At 41.8% G+C, this 19,861-nt stretch overlaps 2 protein-coding genes across 4 annotated transcripts in view; both read right to left on the bottom strand.

The window, feature by feature from the left end:
• The window catches only part of LOC105015682 (signal-induced proliferation-associated 1-like protein 1), a 48,730-nt gene extending 32,113 nt beyond the window's left edge, over positions 1 to 16,617 (bottom strand). For 2 of the 3 annotated variants that reach the window (XM_010879004.4, XM_010879005.4), the window contains exon 1: positions 16,353 to 16,617. The gene's annotated coding sequence lies outside the window, so the exon portion shown is untranslated. Of the gene's footprint in view, positions 1 to 2,689; positions 2,709 to 16,352 lie in introns of those variants that run through there. The other variant, XM_013137501.3, reaches the window with a different exon arrangement.
• A 1,176-nt stretch (positions 16,618 to 17,793) lies between these two features.
• gpx2 (glutathione peroxidase 2) lies at positions 17,794 to 19,815 on the bottom strand. The gene is made up of 2 exons (XM_010879064.4): positions 18,851 to 19,815; positions 17,794 to 18,703 (listed from the first exon to the last, which is right to left on the bottom strand). The coding sequence occupies exons 1-2, from the start codon at positions 19,070 to 19,072 to the stop codon at positions 18,350 to 18,352; spliced, it is 576 nt and encodes a 191-aa protein (XP_010877366.2). The 5' UTR covers positions 19,073 to 19,815; the 3' UTR covers positions 17,794 to 18,349.
• Between the last annotated feature and the right edge of the window lie 46 nt (positions 19,816 to 19,861).

Here is a 19,861-nt window from a genome sequence, read left to right as displayed (position 1 = left end):
GAGACAGTGACTGAACCAACAGAGAGACAGAGTGGCCCAGAGAGTAGTGAGAAAGGGACTGAACCAACAGAGACAGAGTGGCCCAGAGAGTAGTGAGACAGGGACTGAACCAACAGAGACAGAGTGGCCCAGAGAGTAGTGAGACAGTGACTGAACCAACAGAGAGACAGAGTGGCCCAGAGAGTAGTGAGACAGTGACTGAACCAACAGAGAGACAGAGTGGCCCAGAGAGTAGTGAGACAGTGACTGAACCAACAGAGAGACAGAGTGGCCCAGAGAGTAGTGAGACAGTGACTGAACCAACAGAAAGACAGAGTGGCCCAGAGAGTAGTGAGACAGTGACTGAACCAACAGAGAGACAGAGTGGCCCAGAGAGTAGTGAGACAGTGACTGAACCAACAGAGAGACAGAGTGGCCCAGAGAGTAGTGAGACAGTGACTGAACCAACAGAGAGACAGAGTGACACAGAGAGTAGTGAGACAGTGACTGAACCAACAGAGAGACAGAGTGGCCCAGAGAGTAGTGAGACAGTGACTGAACCAACAGAGAGACAGAGTGACACAGAGAGTAGTGAGACAGTGACTGAACCAACAGAGAGACAGAGTGGCCCAGAGAGTAGTGAGACAGTGACTGAACCAACAGAGAGACAGAGTGGCCCAGAGAGTAGTGAGACAGTGACTGAACCAACAGAGAGACAGAGTGACACAGAGAGTAGTGAGACAGTGACTGAACCAACAGAGAGACAGAGTGGCCCAGAGAGTAGTGAGACAGTGACTGAACCAACAGAGAGACAGAGTGGCCCAGAGAGTAGTGAGACAGTGACTGAACCAACAGAGAGACAGAGTGGCCCAGAGAGTAGTGAGACAGTGAATGAACCAACAGAGACAGAGTGGCCCAGAGAGTAGTGAGACAGTGACTGAACCAACAGAGAGACAGAGTGGCCCAGAGAGTAGTGAGACAGGGACTGAACCAACAGAGAGACAGAGTGACCCACAGAGTAGTGAGACAGTGACTGAACCAACAGAGAGACAGAGTGGCCCAGAGAGTAGTGAGACAGTGACTGAACCAACAGAGACAGAGTGGCCCAGAGAGTAGTGAGACAGGGACTGAACCAACAGAGACAGAGTGGCCCAGAGAGTAGTGAGACAGTGACTGAACCAACAGAGAGACAGAGTGACACAGAGAGTAGTGAGACAGGGACTGAACCAACAGAGACAGAGTGGCCCAGAGAGTAGTGAGACAGGGACTGAACCAACAGAGACAGAGTGGCCCAGAGAGTAGTGAGACAGGGACTGAACCAACAGAGAGACAGAGTGGCCCAGAGAGTAGTGAGACAGTGACTGAACCAACAGAGAGACAGAGTGACCCACAGAGTAGTGAGACAGTGACTGAACCAACAGAGAGACAGAGTGACACAGAGAGTAGTGAGACAGTGACTGAACCAACAGAGAGACAGAGTGGCCCAGAGAGTAGTGAGACAGTGACTGAACCAACAGAGACAGAGTGGCCCAGAGAGTAGTGAGACAGTGACTGAACCAACAGAGAGACAGAGTGACCCACAGAGTAGTGAGACAGTGACTGAACCAACAGAGAGACAGAGTGACACAGAGAGTAGTGAGACAGTGACTGAACCAACAGAGACAGAGTGGCCCAGAGAGTAGTGAGACAGGGACTGAACCAACAGAGAGACAGAGTGGCCCAGAGAGTAGTGAGACAGTGACTGAACCAACAGAGACAGATTGGCCCAGAGAGTAGTGAGACAGTGACTGAACCAACAGAGACAGAGTGGCCCAGAGAGTAGTGAGACAGGGACTGAACCAACAGAGAGACAGAGTGGCCCAGAGAGTAGTGAGACAGTGACTGAACCAACAGAGAGACAGAGTGACCCACAGAGTAGTGAGACAGTGACTGAACCAACAGAGAGACAGAGTGACACAGAGAGTAGTGAGACAGTGACTGAACCAACAGAGACAGAGTGGCCCAGAGAGTAGTGAGACAGTGACTGAACCAACAGAGACAGAGTGGCCCAGAGAGTAGTGAGACAGGGACTGAACCAACAGAGAGACAGAGTGGCCCAGAGAGTAGTGAGACAGTGACTGAACCAACAGAGAGACAGAGTGACCCACAGAGTAGTGAGACAGTGACTGAACCAACAGAGAGACAGAGTGACACAGAGAGTAGTGAGACAGTGACTGAACCAACAGAGACAGAGTGGCCCAGAGAGTAGTGAGACAGTGACTGAACCAACAGAGACAGAGTGGCCCAGAGAGTAGTGAGACAGTGACTGAACCAACAGAGAGACAGAGTGGCCCAGAGAGTAGTGAGACAGTGACTGAACCAACAGAGACAGAGTGGCCCAGAGAGTAGTGAGACAGTGACTGAACCAACAGAGACAGAGTGGCCCAGAGAGTAGTGAGACAGGGACTGAACCAACAGAGAGACAGAGTGACCCACAGAGTAGTGAGACAGTGACTGAACCAACAGAGTCACAGTGGTGAGCAAGGTTTTGATTTAGGGATTATGGGAATAAAATCCTGACCAATGAGCATATACAGTATACATTCTTAATATGAGTGTAGGCAGTTATAAAGCCTTTAATAGACAAGGGCTTTATAAGGCATTTATTCAATATTTTCACATTACAATATAAGTAATGTATTACTAGTTTTCCTTTTAGTAACCTCTTTACCTCTTTGTCGCCAACCCGAAGGAAAACATCCTGAATAACTTCAATGTCAATGATTTCATTGGACATGGATATCTGTAAAACATATCACATGCAATTTTGTTGATGGGCTATTCTCAGAACATTTTGGTGCCACAATAATAATATAGGATTATAGCTACATCTAAAATGCTGAATGTGTATGCAATGTTTTCAGGACCATTGTTCTCAGCTTCATGGGATTGTTTTTCTGAATTTCAGGAATTTAGCTTTAAAATAACAAACATATCCTTCTGAGAATTTGTAGAATTTCAAGAAAGAAATTGTTTTGAAATATTATTAAGATAGGGAGGGGCCTCTAAAAATATTACATGAGAGGGCCAATGTCAATCTATAACTGCGTGCCTAGCCACACCCCCTGACAGGCCACTGACCACACCCACCACCTAAGCCCCTTTTTGATCCAGGAAAAAACGGGACACTATGAAGAGAGCTAGTATCAATTACTCAAAACAGGTAGAATAAATAAAAGTTATCTCAAAGAATCATATACCGGTTGTGGATTTTTCGCTGAAATTTGTGCAATTAAAACATACAGATAATCAGGTCTGTGTAAGACAAAAAATAATAATCTTTTGTGTGTATGTGTGTGTATGTTTACAGATGGGAGAGAAGGAGGGACAGAGAGAGAGAGAACCGTTTCTGTGGCTCTAGTGACAAACTGCCGTACAGGAGCAAGGTCAGTTGACAGTGACCTGATAGATTCCCTCTGCAGTGGTGTCAATATGGCAAAGCCCTGTAATGTTTGTAAGCTATCCAGTATCCTCACACACCCCAGGAAGTGGAGATAGGGCTAAGGCACAGGTAAACAGAACAAATCAACGAGGATTTTGTTCCATGAAATGAGTTCCATTTGCATCCCTTTGATATTTAAAAAAAGAACTGCACACCAATATTGAATTTTAAAAGCCTGTTATATTAAACAAAAAGTCCATTAATACAGACCACACCAAAACATTCAGAAAAGTGCCTTTGTCAACCTTGTGTTGCGTTTAGGATCATAACAGTCTTAAAGAACTAGCTATTGTATTGCACTAATTAACTGGACTCTACTTTTAATAAGGTATGGCTTTTACTTTTTGGCAAAGATTGAAATCATATTTTTGTGGTTTATACTTCAGCAAATCAAGCATAACATGTCAACCATATTACCCATAGCTAGAAATATGTTTGCTGTCTTTTTTTTGTTAGCCAACACTTAACTCTCTCACCGTCACAGGAGATCAAACGGCTGATTTAAGAACGTTTAACCATATTCCTTTATTTGACATTAAGTAGGCACTTTGTTAAATCCCTTTTTTAATGAACATTTTGAGATTGTTAAACACATATTTACAAAGTAAAAAAAAAAGTGCTTTCTTTGAGCGGATGTTAAAAGTAGTTCTCAAAAGTCACCCAACTTGTGAAACAAACCAAATACTGTACACTTAGATTCTGAGCCGTATCAAAACAACAATCCGCAATCTACAGGCCTGTCAAGTCATGCACTCACAACTTAGTTATTACTCAGCCTTTTATGAAATAATTTGTTGGCATAACACAGAAATTAATCATACCAGACAATAACAGCCTGCTAGAGTCTGTATGTGGGTTACACATTATTCACTGATTACCATATAGTACTTATTAATAATATGGAGACATCATGCAATTATGATTACTGTGTGACTCATGTATTGCAAGACATTCTCATGCTTGTATATTTTCTCTGTTGCTCAGGTAGAGTTAGCAGAGCATAATGTGACTGTTTTTGATGTTGAGCTGTCAGAGCAGGTCGCTGATGGGAGACGAGCTGTAGTGACAGTTCACAGTTGGAAATGTCAGTATGGGAATGGTCAGGAACTCACTGAGTAAACATAAGATAACCCTGTCTACCAACCAAACACAGTACAAACAGCTACAGCAACCATAGCCTCACAGTGACAGATGAAGTATGTAAAATGAACTTGTAACCAGCACCATGACACCAGGGGAAAGCACTCTCACTCATCTTCACCTACATCACTTTATAAACTTGGAAGTAACCCGGTCTGCAGATAGGCAAAACGTAACTTTATGGTAACCCGGACTGCAGATTGGTCAAACGTAACTTTATGGTAACCCGGACTGCAGATTGGTCAAACGTAACTTTATGGTAACCCGGACTGCAGATTGGTCAAACGTAACTTTATGGTAACCCGGACTGCAGATTGGCAAAACGTAACTTTATGGTAACCCGGACTGCAGATTGGTCAAACGTAACTTTATGGTAACCCGGACTGCAGATTGGTCAAACGTAACTTTATGGTAACCTGGACTGCAGATTGGCCAAACGTAACTTTATGGTAACCCGGACTGCAGATTGGCAAAATGTAACTTTATGGTAACCCGGACTGCAGATTGGCAAAATGTAACTTTATGGTAACCCGGACTGCAGATTGGCCAAACGTAACTTTATGGTAACCCGGACTGCAGATTGGCAAAATGTAACTATATGGTAACCCGGATTGCAGATTGGCAAAACGTTTTCAATTACACTCGTAACTATTTCCTAATGTAACTATATTATGATCAAGGCACCACAGGGCCTTGTGGTAGCCTACATATTCCTTGGCTAAGGGCTACCTCTAGGCACTCCACATTGCTTTGTACATAAGAAAAGCACTTAACCAAGGTATTCTAGTACATATGCCACCTTGTGCTAATTAAAAATGCGTTCCCAAAATATGTTGATGCCTCGTTAGCAACCAATGGAAGAGATTATAACACAAGGCATTTCTATAGGAACAGTAATAAGTGTGTGTATTACGATCATTGACATACAGTAGGTGTCATGGTGAAAGGCTGATACAGCAGCAGAAGAGTAACACCCTTTCCCTTCGAACACAGATCTCAAGGTGAAAGCCTCATTAACATCCCCTCACACTCGCCAAATAGCTGCTCTGCTGCTCCTACACTCTAATTGCTTCTCTATCACACAAGTTGTGCTAGGAAAAGATGAGGGTTTTTAATTAACCCCTCGAATGACTGTGGACTAACAGGAAAGGGTTCAAAATCTCCACTCCATTCTTCTAGAGTTGCTACTATGTATGGAATGTATAAAGCCATGTTAGCATTTCGGCAACATCAAGTACTAGATGCTTGCAGGTCTGCACTTCAGGGGGAAGATGTGGACGTCCCAGGCTATGATGGAGAACACTAAAGAAGAGAAACACTCCATCACCCTCCCAACACTATGTAATCCTATTCAGAGTTGGCTTAGTGACAGGAGCCCCTATCTTCCAAACACTGCACAGGTAGGACTTTGGAAAATGAGTGAGCTACGTAGATCTAACAGACACTGCTGTTTGTGGTGAGAAATGCAGCCCCCCCACCCCACATCACGTTCAACTGCAGAAAGATGTTGAAATGGGAAGTGAAACAGGCTCAACAAAAGGTATCACATTGTATTAGGCCTATGTCATATACCACAACTAACTTCCGATACGTGCACATGAAGTCTTTCCAGTCATTGATTTGGTTCATTGTTCCAGTTCTGGTTTAATGCACTTCTGGTCCTATTACAGTAAAGACTCAGAGTTAATCAATTCATACAGAGTAATTTGTGTGGCAGTCATTCAGGCCATATTGCATAACAGGAGCCATTCTAAATCACTGGCCGAAACCAATGGTTCACTGCTGCTGACCTGTAGCGCACACACACACACCACATCCCCCATACACAACGTTGCATCCTACACACTAGTGTTATGTATCCATGTAGAATCGTGACATCCTTAAGAAAAATACCTAACCTCAATCTTTTCTATTTTTTTCACATTTAAATCATAGTCGTTTTCACAAAACTAGGTTACCACCATCATGAAAATTAAAAAGATAATGGTGCACCAGAATGCCACAATGGTAAGTGGCACAATGGTAGTGGCAATGGTAGTTAGCTGTGTCATTGTGAGACCAGGTGCTCCAGCGGATTAGCCCGAAGGTCTCAAGGAAGGCAGTGCAATCGGCCAGCAATTGGACACCTGCGCGCTAAATTGAGGTAGAAAGCCGGACAGTGTATTCCTTGCGTGCATGAGGATTCCAGTATAGGCTTACCGTTTGAGAAAACAGCACCATCAGGTTGTCAAGGTATACAGCCCAACTGGGCAATTTTGAATGACAGCGGGCGGGCAAAACAGAACAATGATCCAGATAGGGTCATTGTGTCCGTGTGTGTGCTTCGGAAATATTTTGACATGGACTGGGATGTTGCAATGAAACACGGCCTTAATTACAAATTGGACATCACAAAATTGGAGGTGGAAAATACTTAATGCAATAATGCTGTAACATTAGTAGAATAATTGTTTTTTTTTATAAAAATTGAGCTAAAGCTGCAACGCAGATGCAGGCCAAAGTGAGCATGAAGTACGTCATGCGCATAGACTGTAAAAAAACATGGACTCCGTGACGTCACACACTCGCTGAACTGACAGATTCCCTATGGATAACCAAAAATGGGCAAAGAGGCGGGGCGTGGGTGCAGCTGAGGTGCCTGGTTACTGAAACAACGCCCACCTAGCCCGACATTACTAAGCTAACAAAGGCTAAGAAGCTAGGCTAAATGCTACCAGTATGCTATATACACCAAAACCATTTTTTTGAGCGTCAATTACGGATCATTAAAAAAAATTAAATCAGCCCTAATTAAAAGGTCAGGCCGATCAATCGGTTGACTTCAACCTCAAACTCATTACAGCATGTCCTTTCATTTTAACATTTAGTTATAGTTATTCATTTTTAATCACACATTGAATTGATTAGCCTGATTGATTATCTCCTAATAATGACATAATTAATAACTTAGTTTAGCGCCAATTAACACACAGACACAGCACTTAATTCCACAGACAGACCGCAGACACGTATTCCACTTCTTGACGACTCTGGAACAGCCGTGATCAAAAGCTATTTTTTTGTACAATCCAGCACGGATCTACTCAGGGCCTAGGGTGGAGTGCTTTTCTATTCCTATCAAAAAGCAAAGCAAAATATAGATACCTAATTCACAGTCAAGACCACCAGAAGGCCTGCATATTAGCATACGCTTTATTAGACTGACAACATCGGAGTTTTTCACATTTTTCTATTTGAGTCTTGGTTCACAGGACTAAGGAATAAGAATAAAGCAATTAACATGCCCTGTATATACTCCCAGCTCGCTCCAATCAAAGCTCAGAATCCACAGAAGTCTTGCAGGAAAAACATGCTGACTTTAGGTATGAGCACTGTGTGGGTCCTTCATTTACATGGTTACAATAACCGGAGACAGTATCACACACAAATACACATACTTACATGGACACACAGGCATGCACACTAAATGATGATGTAATTTGAGCACAGTGGCGACTGTACTGCAATCTGTGCCAGCTCTAGCCTTTTGGGGGCCCTAAACAAAATGTTATTTGGGGTCCCCTCTCCCCTATCGTTCGGGGGTTACCCAGCGATCAAGACCCCTAATCGACCACTTATGTTGCTCATGCCTGGAGCCGGCCCAGACTCCAGTGGTTAACTAACAACAAATCAATATATAGGTTCACAGTGTGATCGTAAGGTTATAGGTTGTCAACCATGAGAGTGTTTTGTTTTGAGCAGTTTGTGATCCCTAGCTCCTACTAATAGCATTTAAATCTGAAGACCACACCACATACACATTTCCCCACCTGCCACAAAAGATCCACATGACAAAAACTCCTCAGTTCCTCTCCTTAAGAAATAATGGCAGACATGCATTCAAGTGCTCCAATAAAATAAGGGAACACATAATCATCACAGAATAACACCAAGTCAGTTAAACTTCAGGGATATCAATCTGTCCAGTTGGGAAGCATAAGAGATTGTGAATCAATGTTACCTGTTTTGGTGCAAATAAAAGTGACAACAAGTGCACTGGAGAAGCAAGACAACCCCCAAAAAGGGAATGGTTGTGCAGGTGGTGGCCAAAGACAATTGCTCTCAACTTATCCTTCCTGACTGATTCTTCTCTAGTTTTGCTAGTGTCCTTGTTACTACTGGTAGCATGAGGCAGTACCTGCAGCCCATTCAGGTAGTCCAGCTCCTCCAGGATGGCACATCCATACATGCCATCGCATGAAGGTTTGCTGTGTCTCCCAGTACAGTCCCAAGAGCATGGAGGTGATACCAGAAGACGGCTGTTAAACAAGGAGAGCTGGACAGGGCTGTAGAAGGGCATTAACTCAGCAGCAGGACCGGTATCTGCTCCTTTATGTGAGGGAGAACAGGAGGAGAACTTCCAAAGACCTACAAAATTACCTCCAGGGGGCTACTGGGGTGCAGGTTTCTGACCCAACTGTCAGAAACAGACTCCATAAGGGTGGCATGAGGGCCCGATATCCTCTAGTGGAACTTGTGCTCACAGCCCAGCACTGTGCAGGTCGACTGGCTTTCGCCAGAGAACAAAAGAATTGGCAGGTCCGCCACTGATGCCGTTCTCTTCACAGATGAAAGCAGGTTCACACTGAGCATGTGACAGACGTGAAAGAGTCTGGAGACGCCGAGGTGAGCGCTATGCTGCCTGCAACATCCAAATGAGAACCTCTGGAACGTTATGTATCGGTGCATCTGACGCCACCTAGTAGTGCCACTGATTTTTTATCAGAATATAACTATTGTAGTGCAAATAGGCCCTAAGGCCAACTTCGAATGGTTGTTGTTCTACATATCCGCTGTGTTCTGTAGACTGGGGAAAAAGTTATAACTTAGCTAACCTGGAGTCAGACTACTTGTCTGGCTGTTTGTCCTTGGCTTCCAGACCATCATGAGAAAATTGACAAAATAATTCATAACTATCGAGCAGCTGGATTTGGTGAGTTGATGTGTTATGTCATTCCAGCAGCTAGCTGTAGCCAAGACGTCCAGGAATAACTAACACATAAATCTGCATGATTTAGCTTGATGAAAGCTTGAAAAAGAAGCATGCATGTGGTATGGTTCAGCCTCATGCCAACTCTGTTTTTGCTATCTGAGGACTAAGATAAAGTATGATAATCTGCAACATTCAGACATAGGGAGTGGGACAGTTTATCTGGTCAGAGAGTGGGAAGGACACTTGTGTATCCCATTTCTAATCTTTGAGTTGTCACACACAAATTGGCACAGTAACTAAAAAGAGCAGCAATTATCAATATTTCTCTATATATTCCTCAGGAAATCCTTCCAAAATCAGATGGAGAGCACAGTAAATTTAGACTATTCTCCTGCATTCTTTCCCGTTCTTACTGTTTCAGAGCCTCCCTGACATTCTCACACAGGACAAGGAAGGAACTGGAGCCAAACAGTCTCACTCTTTACCCCTAACCATGCCCGGAGCAGAGCAGGAACGCAACAGGATGGAAACATATTACGTGCTTTGACTACAGAAAGGATGTGGAATCTTGGAGCAATATGAAGAGGGATTTCAGCTAGTGGGGATGCAGGAAACAAACAGGAGGAGGGTGAATCTAAAGTGCCACTGTTTCAGAAAAGTTGCTAATCTGTGTGTTTTGTTGGGGGTTTCAAGGCAAGTTCTGGGGAAATCTCATGTGGTGCGCTGCGGCATGGAATTCTAGTTTCACTGTACACCACGCTGCAGCGGAAAGTAACAAAACAATTGAGACGTTAAAGTAAAAAAAAAAAAAAAGCACTAGCTGAACAGACCTGCCAGCAGATTGGAATTCTGATTTAGGCAGGACCAACCTACTTAACATTCCAATTTGGGTCTCAGATTTCTGTCCACAGAACAGCAGTACAGCTGTGTGGTTTCGATCAGTATGGGAAAATGTGTCCCTGTTGCATGGCATGAACAACATAGGCCGTACTCTCTAGTATTTCTAGACTAGGAATAGCAGAATGGTATACAGATAGTGATAGAGTAAGGCTACAGTATGTGAAAGGAGAAACAGGGTAAGAGGGGTAGTCATGAATTTGTCATACTTTAGAGACAGCCTGGCAAGTTCAGACGTAACTAGGCAGATCATAACAGATCAAGTCAGTCTAGATAGCCAGGACCAATCCTGCAGGAACGGAAAGTTTGTATTTCGAAAACGGTTTGTTTTTCTCTTTGTGGCTGTTTGTTAGAGATGTGTTTTCCCCAATCCCTGCCCATCACATACTATTTCAAGCACTTTTTGGGCCTGAGAGGCAGAGAGAAAGGAATTATAGTCTGTCTGGTCTAGTGGGACTGTGGCTTCGGGTTAGAGATGAGGGGTAAGTCCATCAATGCACAACTGTGTCATAGAGTGAGGTTACTTAAAGGTATAGTTCAGGATTCAGGAACTTTGTATAGTCTTTGAAACCTATAAATAGTAATCGATTAGTGAGGGAGAGTGAATAGATGCCATTAAATATTGTGATGTTTTTTTTTCTGATATAGATTACTGAAAATATTGCAATTTATGTTTTGCACAAGTCTGTTGTAACTGCAAAAAACTGGAACTTAGAACAATTGGAACTTTGGAGTCAGGTCAGATTTTATGAAAATAGAATGTTTTGGCCACAAACGTGGATTTGGCTTAAAAGAGGGTTGGTCAGGCAGAAAAAAAACATGGCATCATGGACTCTGTGAAGTACCAGGAGATTACAGACCAAAATGTATCTGAATTACTGGAAACCCAAGTTCTCTGAGGAGTCCACAAGCAAGGACCAAGGACTGAAGGATGTGAAGAGAATCAGCATGTATAAATGGTTTCATATCCATTACTATACAGTGGACATAAAAGGTCTACACACTCCTGTTAAAATGCCAGGTTCTTGTGATGTAAAAGAATTAGACAAAGATAAATCATCTCAGGACTTTTTTAACTTTTAATGTGACCTATTATGTGAACAATTCAATTGAATAACAAACTGAAATCTTCAAGGGGGAAATATGAAAAATAAAAACCTTACAATAACCTGGTTGCATAAGTGTGCACACCCTCTTATAACTGGGGATGTGGCTGTGTTCAGAATTAACCAATCACATTCAAACTCATGTTAAATAGAAGTACACACCTGCCATCATTTAAAGTGACTCTGATTGATCACAAATACAATTCAGCTGTTCTAGTAGGATTTTCCTGACATTTTCTTAGCTGCATCTCAGAGCGAAAGCCATGGTCCACAGAGAGCTTCAAAAGCATCAGAAGGATCTCATCGTTGAAAGATATCAGTCGGGAGAAGGGTAAAAAATAATTTCCAAAGAATTAGATATACCATGGAACACAGTGAAAACAGTCATCATCAAGTGGAGAGAATATGGCAAAACAGAGACATTACCAAGAACTGGACATCCCTCCAAAATGTATGAAAAGACGAGAAGAAAACTGGTCAGGGAGGCTTCCAAGAGGCCTACAGCAATATTGAAGGAACTTCAATATTGGAGAAACAACACTGCACATCACCCAAAGAACACCATACCCACAGTGAAGCATGGTGCTGGCAGCATCATGCTTCAGGGCTGTTTTTCTTCAGCTGGAACCAGGGCCTTAGTCAGGGTGGAAGGAATTATGAACAGTTCCAAATACCAGGCAATTTTGGTACAAAACCTTCAGGCGTCCGTTAGAAAGCTGAAGATGAAGTTCACCTTTCAGCACAACAACGACCCAAAGCACACATCCAAATCCACAAAAGCATGGCTTCACCAGAAGCAGATTAACGTTTTGGAATGGCCCAGCCAGAGCCCAGACCTGAATCCAATTGAACATCTGTGGGGTGATCTGAAGAGGGCTGTGCACAGGAGATGTCCTCGCAATCTGACAGATTGTAAATGCTTTTGCAAAGAAGAGCGGGCAAATATTGCCACGTCAAAATGTGCCATGCTAATAGACTCCTACCCAAAAAGACAAAGTGCTGTAATAAAATCAAAAGGTGCTTCAACAAAGTATTAGTTTAAAGGTGTGCACTCTTATGCAACCAGGTTATTGTGAATTTTTTTTTTTTTTTTCAATGGAATTTTTCACGTTATAGGTCACATTAAAGGTGGAAAAAGTTCTGACATGATTTAACAGGGGTGTGTAGACTTTTTATATCCACTGTATATTCTCCCACCTCATGAAACAATTTAGGATAAGACTCAGTGCAGTTACCTTGGCATGAGGAAGGTGGACAAAATGAAGGGGTGCCAATAATCTTGACATGTATTTGAGAAAAATATGTATGCCTTTACTAAGAATTTGTTTCTTCATTGAACAATCTCACTTCAATAAAAGGTTAGATTTCTCTCATATCATGAGTGCAATATCAAGCTGATAAACAATGTATTTTTAATAGCTTTATTTTGTGAATCTTTACCAATAGAATTGTGAGAATTGCAATACATATCACTTAAGTATTGTGATAACATCTTATTTTAATGTCCCTGACAATTTCCAGCCATGTAATCAATATTTTACATTTTTGTGAAGTTTACTGCTAAGCAAAATACTATTAACTTCCTCCCTCCTATCTCAATGTTACATTGAGATTTATAGAGATTGCAAGATTTATTTATGTCCCATTATGGAGTCTGTGAGCTCAAAGACTACACCACTGAGACCAATCAGGCAGCTCCTGTAAGTCACTCTCAATAAGATATGCCTTAAATGTAAATGTAGATGCCCTGAACCTCCAGCAATTGCACTAAGCTAATGATATGCTACATACACATTTCTTTAAACTACACACAGAATGTATCCATCCCACTGAGTGACTGGGTACCTTAATCCAGAAAAATCCCCAAAACCTGATGTTTCCTTTTAAGTTATTAAACATTAGCACAAGATTGACATGCGATCAGGGCAGCATAAGGAGTGATACTGGTGGGAACAGGCTTTTGTTAACCATGTTGCACCTGCGCCACTACTTCCCATTCTGCCTCATCAGGAGAATATGTAGCGGGAATCACAAAGCCACAAAAATGTGATCACCACATAAACAATTGTAAAACCACAAAAGTGAACAGTGGTCTGTAGCATTTTTGTGAAGTCAACATTCACCATGGTCGAGGGGGCATTTTCCTTTGTTCATCTGCATTTACTCTGTGACAGCGAGCTGAAAGAGATTACATCACCTCCATTGTGAGTTTTGAGCTCTCTCGCCATTTCCATTGGTTGGCATATGTCCGGCAGGCCCAAGCAGACAAAGCAGGGCATTCCAACAGTTTAACAGGAGACACCACCACAGTCATCCTCATCATAGTCAGCTTTATCACCCCCATTCAAATCAATTATTACATTGTAGGGCACTGGAGGACATATTGCAAAGCCAATCATTTACTCTTCTGCCTTTGGTCTGACAAACATTGCTTAATCATTCGAAAAGAAAGTAGAACTAAAGCTAACAATTCCAGTTGTTGTAATTTACGTGGGTGGATGGTTTGGCCATAAGGTCAATCCACCACCTTGTTTTAAAGACATGAGTCAGAATATAAACGAACTGAACATGGCCTTGTAGCTGACACCAGACATGTGTATCAGTCTATTCAATGGCACATCCAATGGTCTGTTATATCTGTTCTCAGCCTTGTACAACAAACAATAGAAGGGAAGGCAGGTTAAGAACTGTTTAAAAGAGATGACTCCTTTCTCAAAATAAAAATGGACTAACCTATACATTATTTTTAATGTGAAATTAAACTGATTAACCTAATTTCAGTGTTGTTAAATGCAAACATTTGGGATCTTTTGAACAATGGGTGATTGGCCAAAAATGTATTGGCCTGGAATCATATAGCACCCTCTCATCTTACCATGACATGTTATCCCTATTGAAAAGTGTGTTGATAAGCCTATTCTTATGAACAAAGCGAAGTAAGTTTAAGTATTTCATGTTTACCACTTATCATAATTGTAGCAAACACATTCCAAAGAGGCATATTATAAAATTGAACAATGCTCCAATTGTTGCACGTCCCTTCCAGCATTCAGAGCTTGACCTGGAGTCCACCTTCCCTGACCCTGATCTAGGCTACTCCCCCTCACAGGAATCTGCAGTATATTGTGTCTGAGTGTCATGCTCTTAATGTTTGACTTGTTCGGAGTCTTAGCATTCAGTGAAGGCTTCATAGAGATCCTAATAAATTACTAGAGGATCCAATTGAAACCTTTAGACCCATATTCTGTTTCATATTTATATTCATTTTCACATTCATGTCATTTAGCAGACACTCGATTCTAAAGCAACATACAGTACTTAGTGTATACATTTTCATAATGGCCCCCGTGGGAATCGAACCAACAACACTGGTGTTACAGTTACTATGTATTTAGGACTTAAATGTTCCGTCTGTGGAAACGACGGTTCTGAGATATTGAGCATAATCCATTCAGATCCTAGATCTCACAACTTCTTTTTTGTAGTGAATTCTTTGTTTATAACCCATTAAAGGTCTTCACCTTCAGGGTACCTAATGTGCAGAATTTTAAAAATATAAAATCCTGAGACATTTAGAAATAAGACTTTTTAATCCGGGTTCAGAAACTGAATGTTCAACTGCCCCAGTGGTAGCTCTGCAGTCTAAGTCACTCCAATGCACATGGACCGCTGCAACATAGGGTGTGAATATCACCCATTGCTTTTTCAGCCAGAAACTCTCAATCTTCCCTGTCTCTTTCTGTAGAAGAAAGAAGCCTGAAAAGGCTTGCTTAATGTCTAGAGAGTTACGTTGGATCATCAGTTTGCTTACTGTATTAGATGTAATGTATCCGTATTTAAAACAAATTGTGTCAAATTGGACATTAATCTCCAAACAGATTATCACATATCCAAGAATCATCTGTATTATCCTTTAGTTTACGACAAGCCTCAGCTTGAAGGATTCTTACTGACATACAGACAAAGACCAAGTAACTGGGCCTAGTGTATGCCTAACCACACTGTTTTGCAATGCTGTACATGCATGCAGCTTTTGTACTAAGAGTTGTGGAGCAGACAATTATGTTATCCATTATGACAGTCCAACCCTCATCTGTTGTTGACTTGCTAATAGCAAGATCCATCAATTTGCTTCTGCAGGTAGCCTACTTACTAAATCAAATGGGTAGCAAGTAGTCAGAATGTAGCCTATTGCTCAATAGCTGGGCGGTTTTGATAGTGGTCACTGTCAAAGGAACCAGAATATATCAGCATAAACACTATACCAACATTAACCCACCACTTGTAGAGGTCAGAAATTGATGTACAGCTTGGTTGCTTAGAAGAGAATTACAAAGAAAGCTGCAGCACTACGCTACATATATATTACAACGCTATTACACCAAACCCGTTAGCTCGATACCACCTGTAAATCACCAAACCCAAGGTGGACTCGAAACAATACACATTGTACTTGACGAACGTAATACAATGATGCATTACATTTATGACACGATCACAGCTGAAGCTCAGAATTGTCTACTCTGGTCACACGCGTACTGCGCGTTCTAATATTCCCACAAAGCAATCTTTCTGGTTCCCTCCTAATTTGAGGAAAGAAAATACCCTGGTTGCGTATTCTAACGTAGTCTAGCCTACTTACTATAGAAACACACAATTCGTTCACATTGTTCTGTTTAACGTAACTGGCTGAGGAGGCTGTAATGTTGATTGCGAACATGCACCCACAACACGTACATGACTGTACACAGACGTTAAACGCAGGTTTCCGACTCACCTTTTCTATTTCCCGCAGCCGTTGGATGGCTGGACCACAACACAATACTAAGCGTTTTTCCCCCTTTTGATTGTCGTGGATGACACTTCAATGTAAAAATGCTAGAACACCTTTATGTATATGACTTTTACTAAACTGTTTCCGTTCCGGTCAAAATCACAACGATCCCAGCGCCTCCTTCACAGATGTAACTTAGAAGTTTGATACAAAGTTAAGGTTTGCCTTGCTACGCTATGCAGTTGCTGTAGGGATGAGATCATACCACACTCCCCTCACTCTACTGGAATCTCGCGAGAGGACCTCATGAGCTAAAGCAAACGTTACTGTGGTAAGAGCAATCTTTGCTCACTTGAGTCTGGATGTGTTTCTGCAGAAGCTCTCACTTGCCCTGTGAAAACAGATTAACTACCATCTAGATTAAAACGTGAAAGCAACTCCAATACTGTGCAAATCTGTTAAATTCATAACTTAATGCCTTCCAATTCCATTCCAATAATTTCCAAGTAATGAGTTAATTTTTAGAACATATGGGCTACAAAATATTTGTTTCTAGCCTGAGCTACCGTCTTGCCAAGAACACTCATTCTACTTGCATAAACTGTGCAAAGACAGAATACCCAGCACTGAGAAAAGACTAACCAAACCTTTTTACTGTGGGCACATATATCCCCAGGTGCTCATCACATCAATTGCATTACGGGCATTACTCAGCAGTGCTGCATCTCAGTCTCAGACAGCAGTATATGTGATGGTTTGAGTGGTTATGCTGTGAGCCGTCTCTGTTGGATGGCTCTGCCAAGGCTTAGCTTTTAAAAGAACTAAAACAAAACGGGATGAGTATTACTACTGGGAGTAATCTGTTATTCAGTGAGGACACAGCCTAAAAACAAGGTTGGTTTAATGCAAGGGATACGTTGAGTTACTTTTACTGTTTGTTTTTACAGTTTTCTCTCCACCCCAATCACTTTATGTCCAATTTGTTATCATTGCCAGTCGTCATTGCAACAACTCCACTGCAGATTCAGTAGACTCAAAGTTTTAGATGTGTTCTTGGATGCACATCTGATCAACCTGCTTGCTCAACCAGACAGAAAGTGCCGGATAGAGAACACCGCTTTTCCCTAGAAATTACCTTACAGCCACAAGGCCTACCACAGTGTTATGTTAGCGCGCCACGAAACATAGCAACGCTGTGTGACATCGACCCATGCCATCCACCACGGTGGGCTCAGCACGCGTGTAGCTTAGGCAGCAACCAATTCATGTATCACAACAATAACTATTAACCATGCGGCGGGGCAGGGGGAGCATCTCCCCCCTTTGGTGGCTGAAACTAGTACTTGTACTTTTTCAAAAAAAGAGTGGAATAATTACTTGCATTGTTTAAAAAAATATTTTTTATTTTAAATAACACAAAACAACTAAATGGTGGTAGGTAATACATTTGATTTCATAAACTGCTTTAGTAAAAAAAATAAGTTTCTTTTTTTTTTCGCCCCCGGCTCAAATGTCAAACTCCGCCTATGCTATTAACTATTAAATATCACAATTTGTCAATTTAAGTAAAGCAACAATTTGTACAGCTGCAATTAATTCGCTTTTGAATATCTTTGTTTTATTAATGCATTACCTTTTCTGTTATTACATACAAATCAGTCAGTCAGTCAGTAAAATGTAATCAATAACCAAATCAGTGGCACCACCTGCTGGCCAGCATGGCAACAGCGAGAGAATAGGGTTTACTAAAGGTCAGGATCTATAAACGTATAACTGAAGTTTTTATGAAACATGATGAGCAAGAAGACCTATCAAGGCATGACCTATAACTCTAGAGCATTTACAAGGCCTCAGCTAATATTCACAAAGGTTTTTAGAATATTACCCTCATTTAGTAAACCTCAAAAGGATGGCTCACAATAGGTCCTCTTTATCATGGATGTAAAGTCATTTGTGTAGTGGAAAGGGTACCATACAATGAGATTATGTCCATGCTATTTTCAGGTCTTGGTTAGCCTCAACAGTCTTTGTATATCAGGTTCTATGTTGATGGTCTCAAATTTTTTGCTGTACCGTTTAAAGGGCTCTCCCTCTGGCCCAACCAGGAATTTCTCAAAATTCCAAGAAATGTCCGTCCTGCTGATGGGACTCCAGATGAGGAATTTGGGATCTTGGATGAGGGTGTGTGGATCATCATCAGGAAAGGGAAGTTTGTCTTTCAAATAGGCAAAGACAGGGTGGGTGTTGGTTCCATTCACCTCACACTTCTCAAAGACAGTGAATCCGGGCTGGTAGCCATTTCCTGGGCGCACATACTTCAATGAATTCAGGATCTCTCCATTTGAACAGTTCTCCTGTAAAGTACATAACATTCTCATCTGTTGCAATTAAGCAAATTAAGTGATACTTAACAGAATATTTCATTAGCTTTTATTATTATTATTTTTTTTTACTGATTTCACTGAACCACATACCCATAGGCCATGATGTAGCATACTGACCTGATAGCCAAACTGATTACAGGGAAAGCCCAGGACCACTAGCCGGTGGGGGTACTTGCTCTGGAGGAAGTTGAGCTGGCTGTAGTCCCGGGTAGTTGTCCCTCAGAGAGATGCCACATTTTCAATAAGGACCACCCGCCCTCGGAATACATTGAAGTCCACCAAATCCCCCTCCAGGGTAGTGGCCTTCAGATCATAGAAGGTCTTAGCGATGTACGTCATGGTCCTGTTCTGTAGTCACCAGTAGTAGTCAAGACCAGTGTATCTGTGTGTTAAGCCCACCTCAAGTCACATGACTTCAGAGATATGCTTGCTTTAGCTGGGTGTCAAATTGCTTGCAAGAAAACTGATACCCACCTGACATACAATGTTCTCACAAACAAGGTCATCGGGTTCCTATTTCAGCTTGTAAAGATCTGTATGAACCGGGTCATGATAAAATCCCAGCTTCCTTGCATGGTTTGTTAAAATAACATAAAGAGGATTACTGGCATACTTAGTATTAAATAGTGTCTCATCTCATCTTTTGGAAATAGTGTTTCCAAAGAAATTCCATTTAGGAATTGAACGTGCCATTATACATCCTCACCCCTTTAAATTTCAGTATGATGGACAAATATGTCTGCGGTCTGTCAGATTACTGTCCATGAATCCCATCAGGTAAAAACATTATCACCATGTTAGTGCGCCAAATTATCACATTTACTTCAGTTTGGGTAGAACTGAAATATTGTGCTTGAATCTATTTCCACATGATTTCCGTAAAAGGTTACCTGTATATAAGTAGTGGCTTATCAACAGATACTTTGTTGGTTGCATGACAGGAATATCTGAACAAAGTGTCACCGAACCATGTAGGATGCAACATTCAGCTTTATGGTAATTCTAGGACCTATATCAGTTTCTCATCATAAAACATTCATCAAGTCATTACCTGGTTTTCTCAGTATGTGATAAAAAATGAATGACTGTCCTATTTTATATTCTATTTCTATTTAAACGCAATGAACC

Source organism: Esox lucius, chromosome 15 (genome assembly GCF_011004845.1).
Source record: "Esox lucius isolate fEsoLuc1 chromosome 15, fEsoLuc1.pri, whole genome shotgun sequence".
NCBI lineage: Eukaryota > Metazoa > Chordata > Actinopteri > Esociformes > Esocidae > Esox > Esox lucius.
The sequence above is the reverse complement of the archived record's forward strand: the minus strand, read 5'-3'. Positions and strand labels throughout refer to the sequence as shown.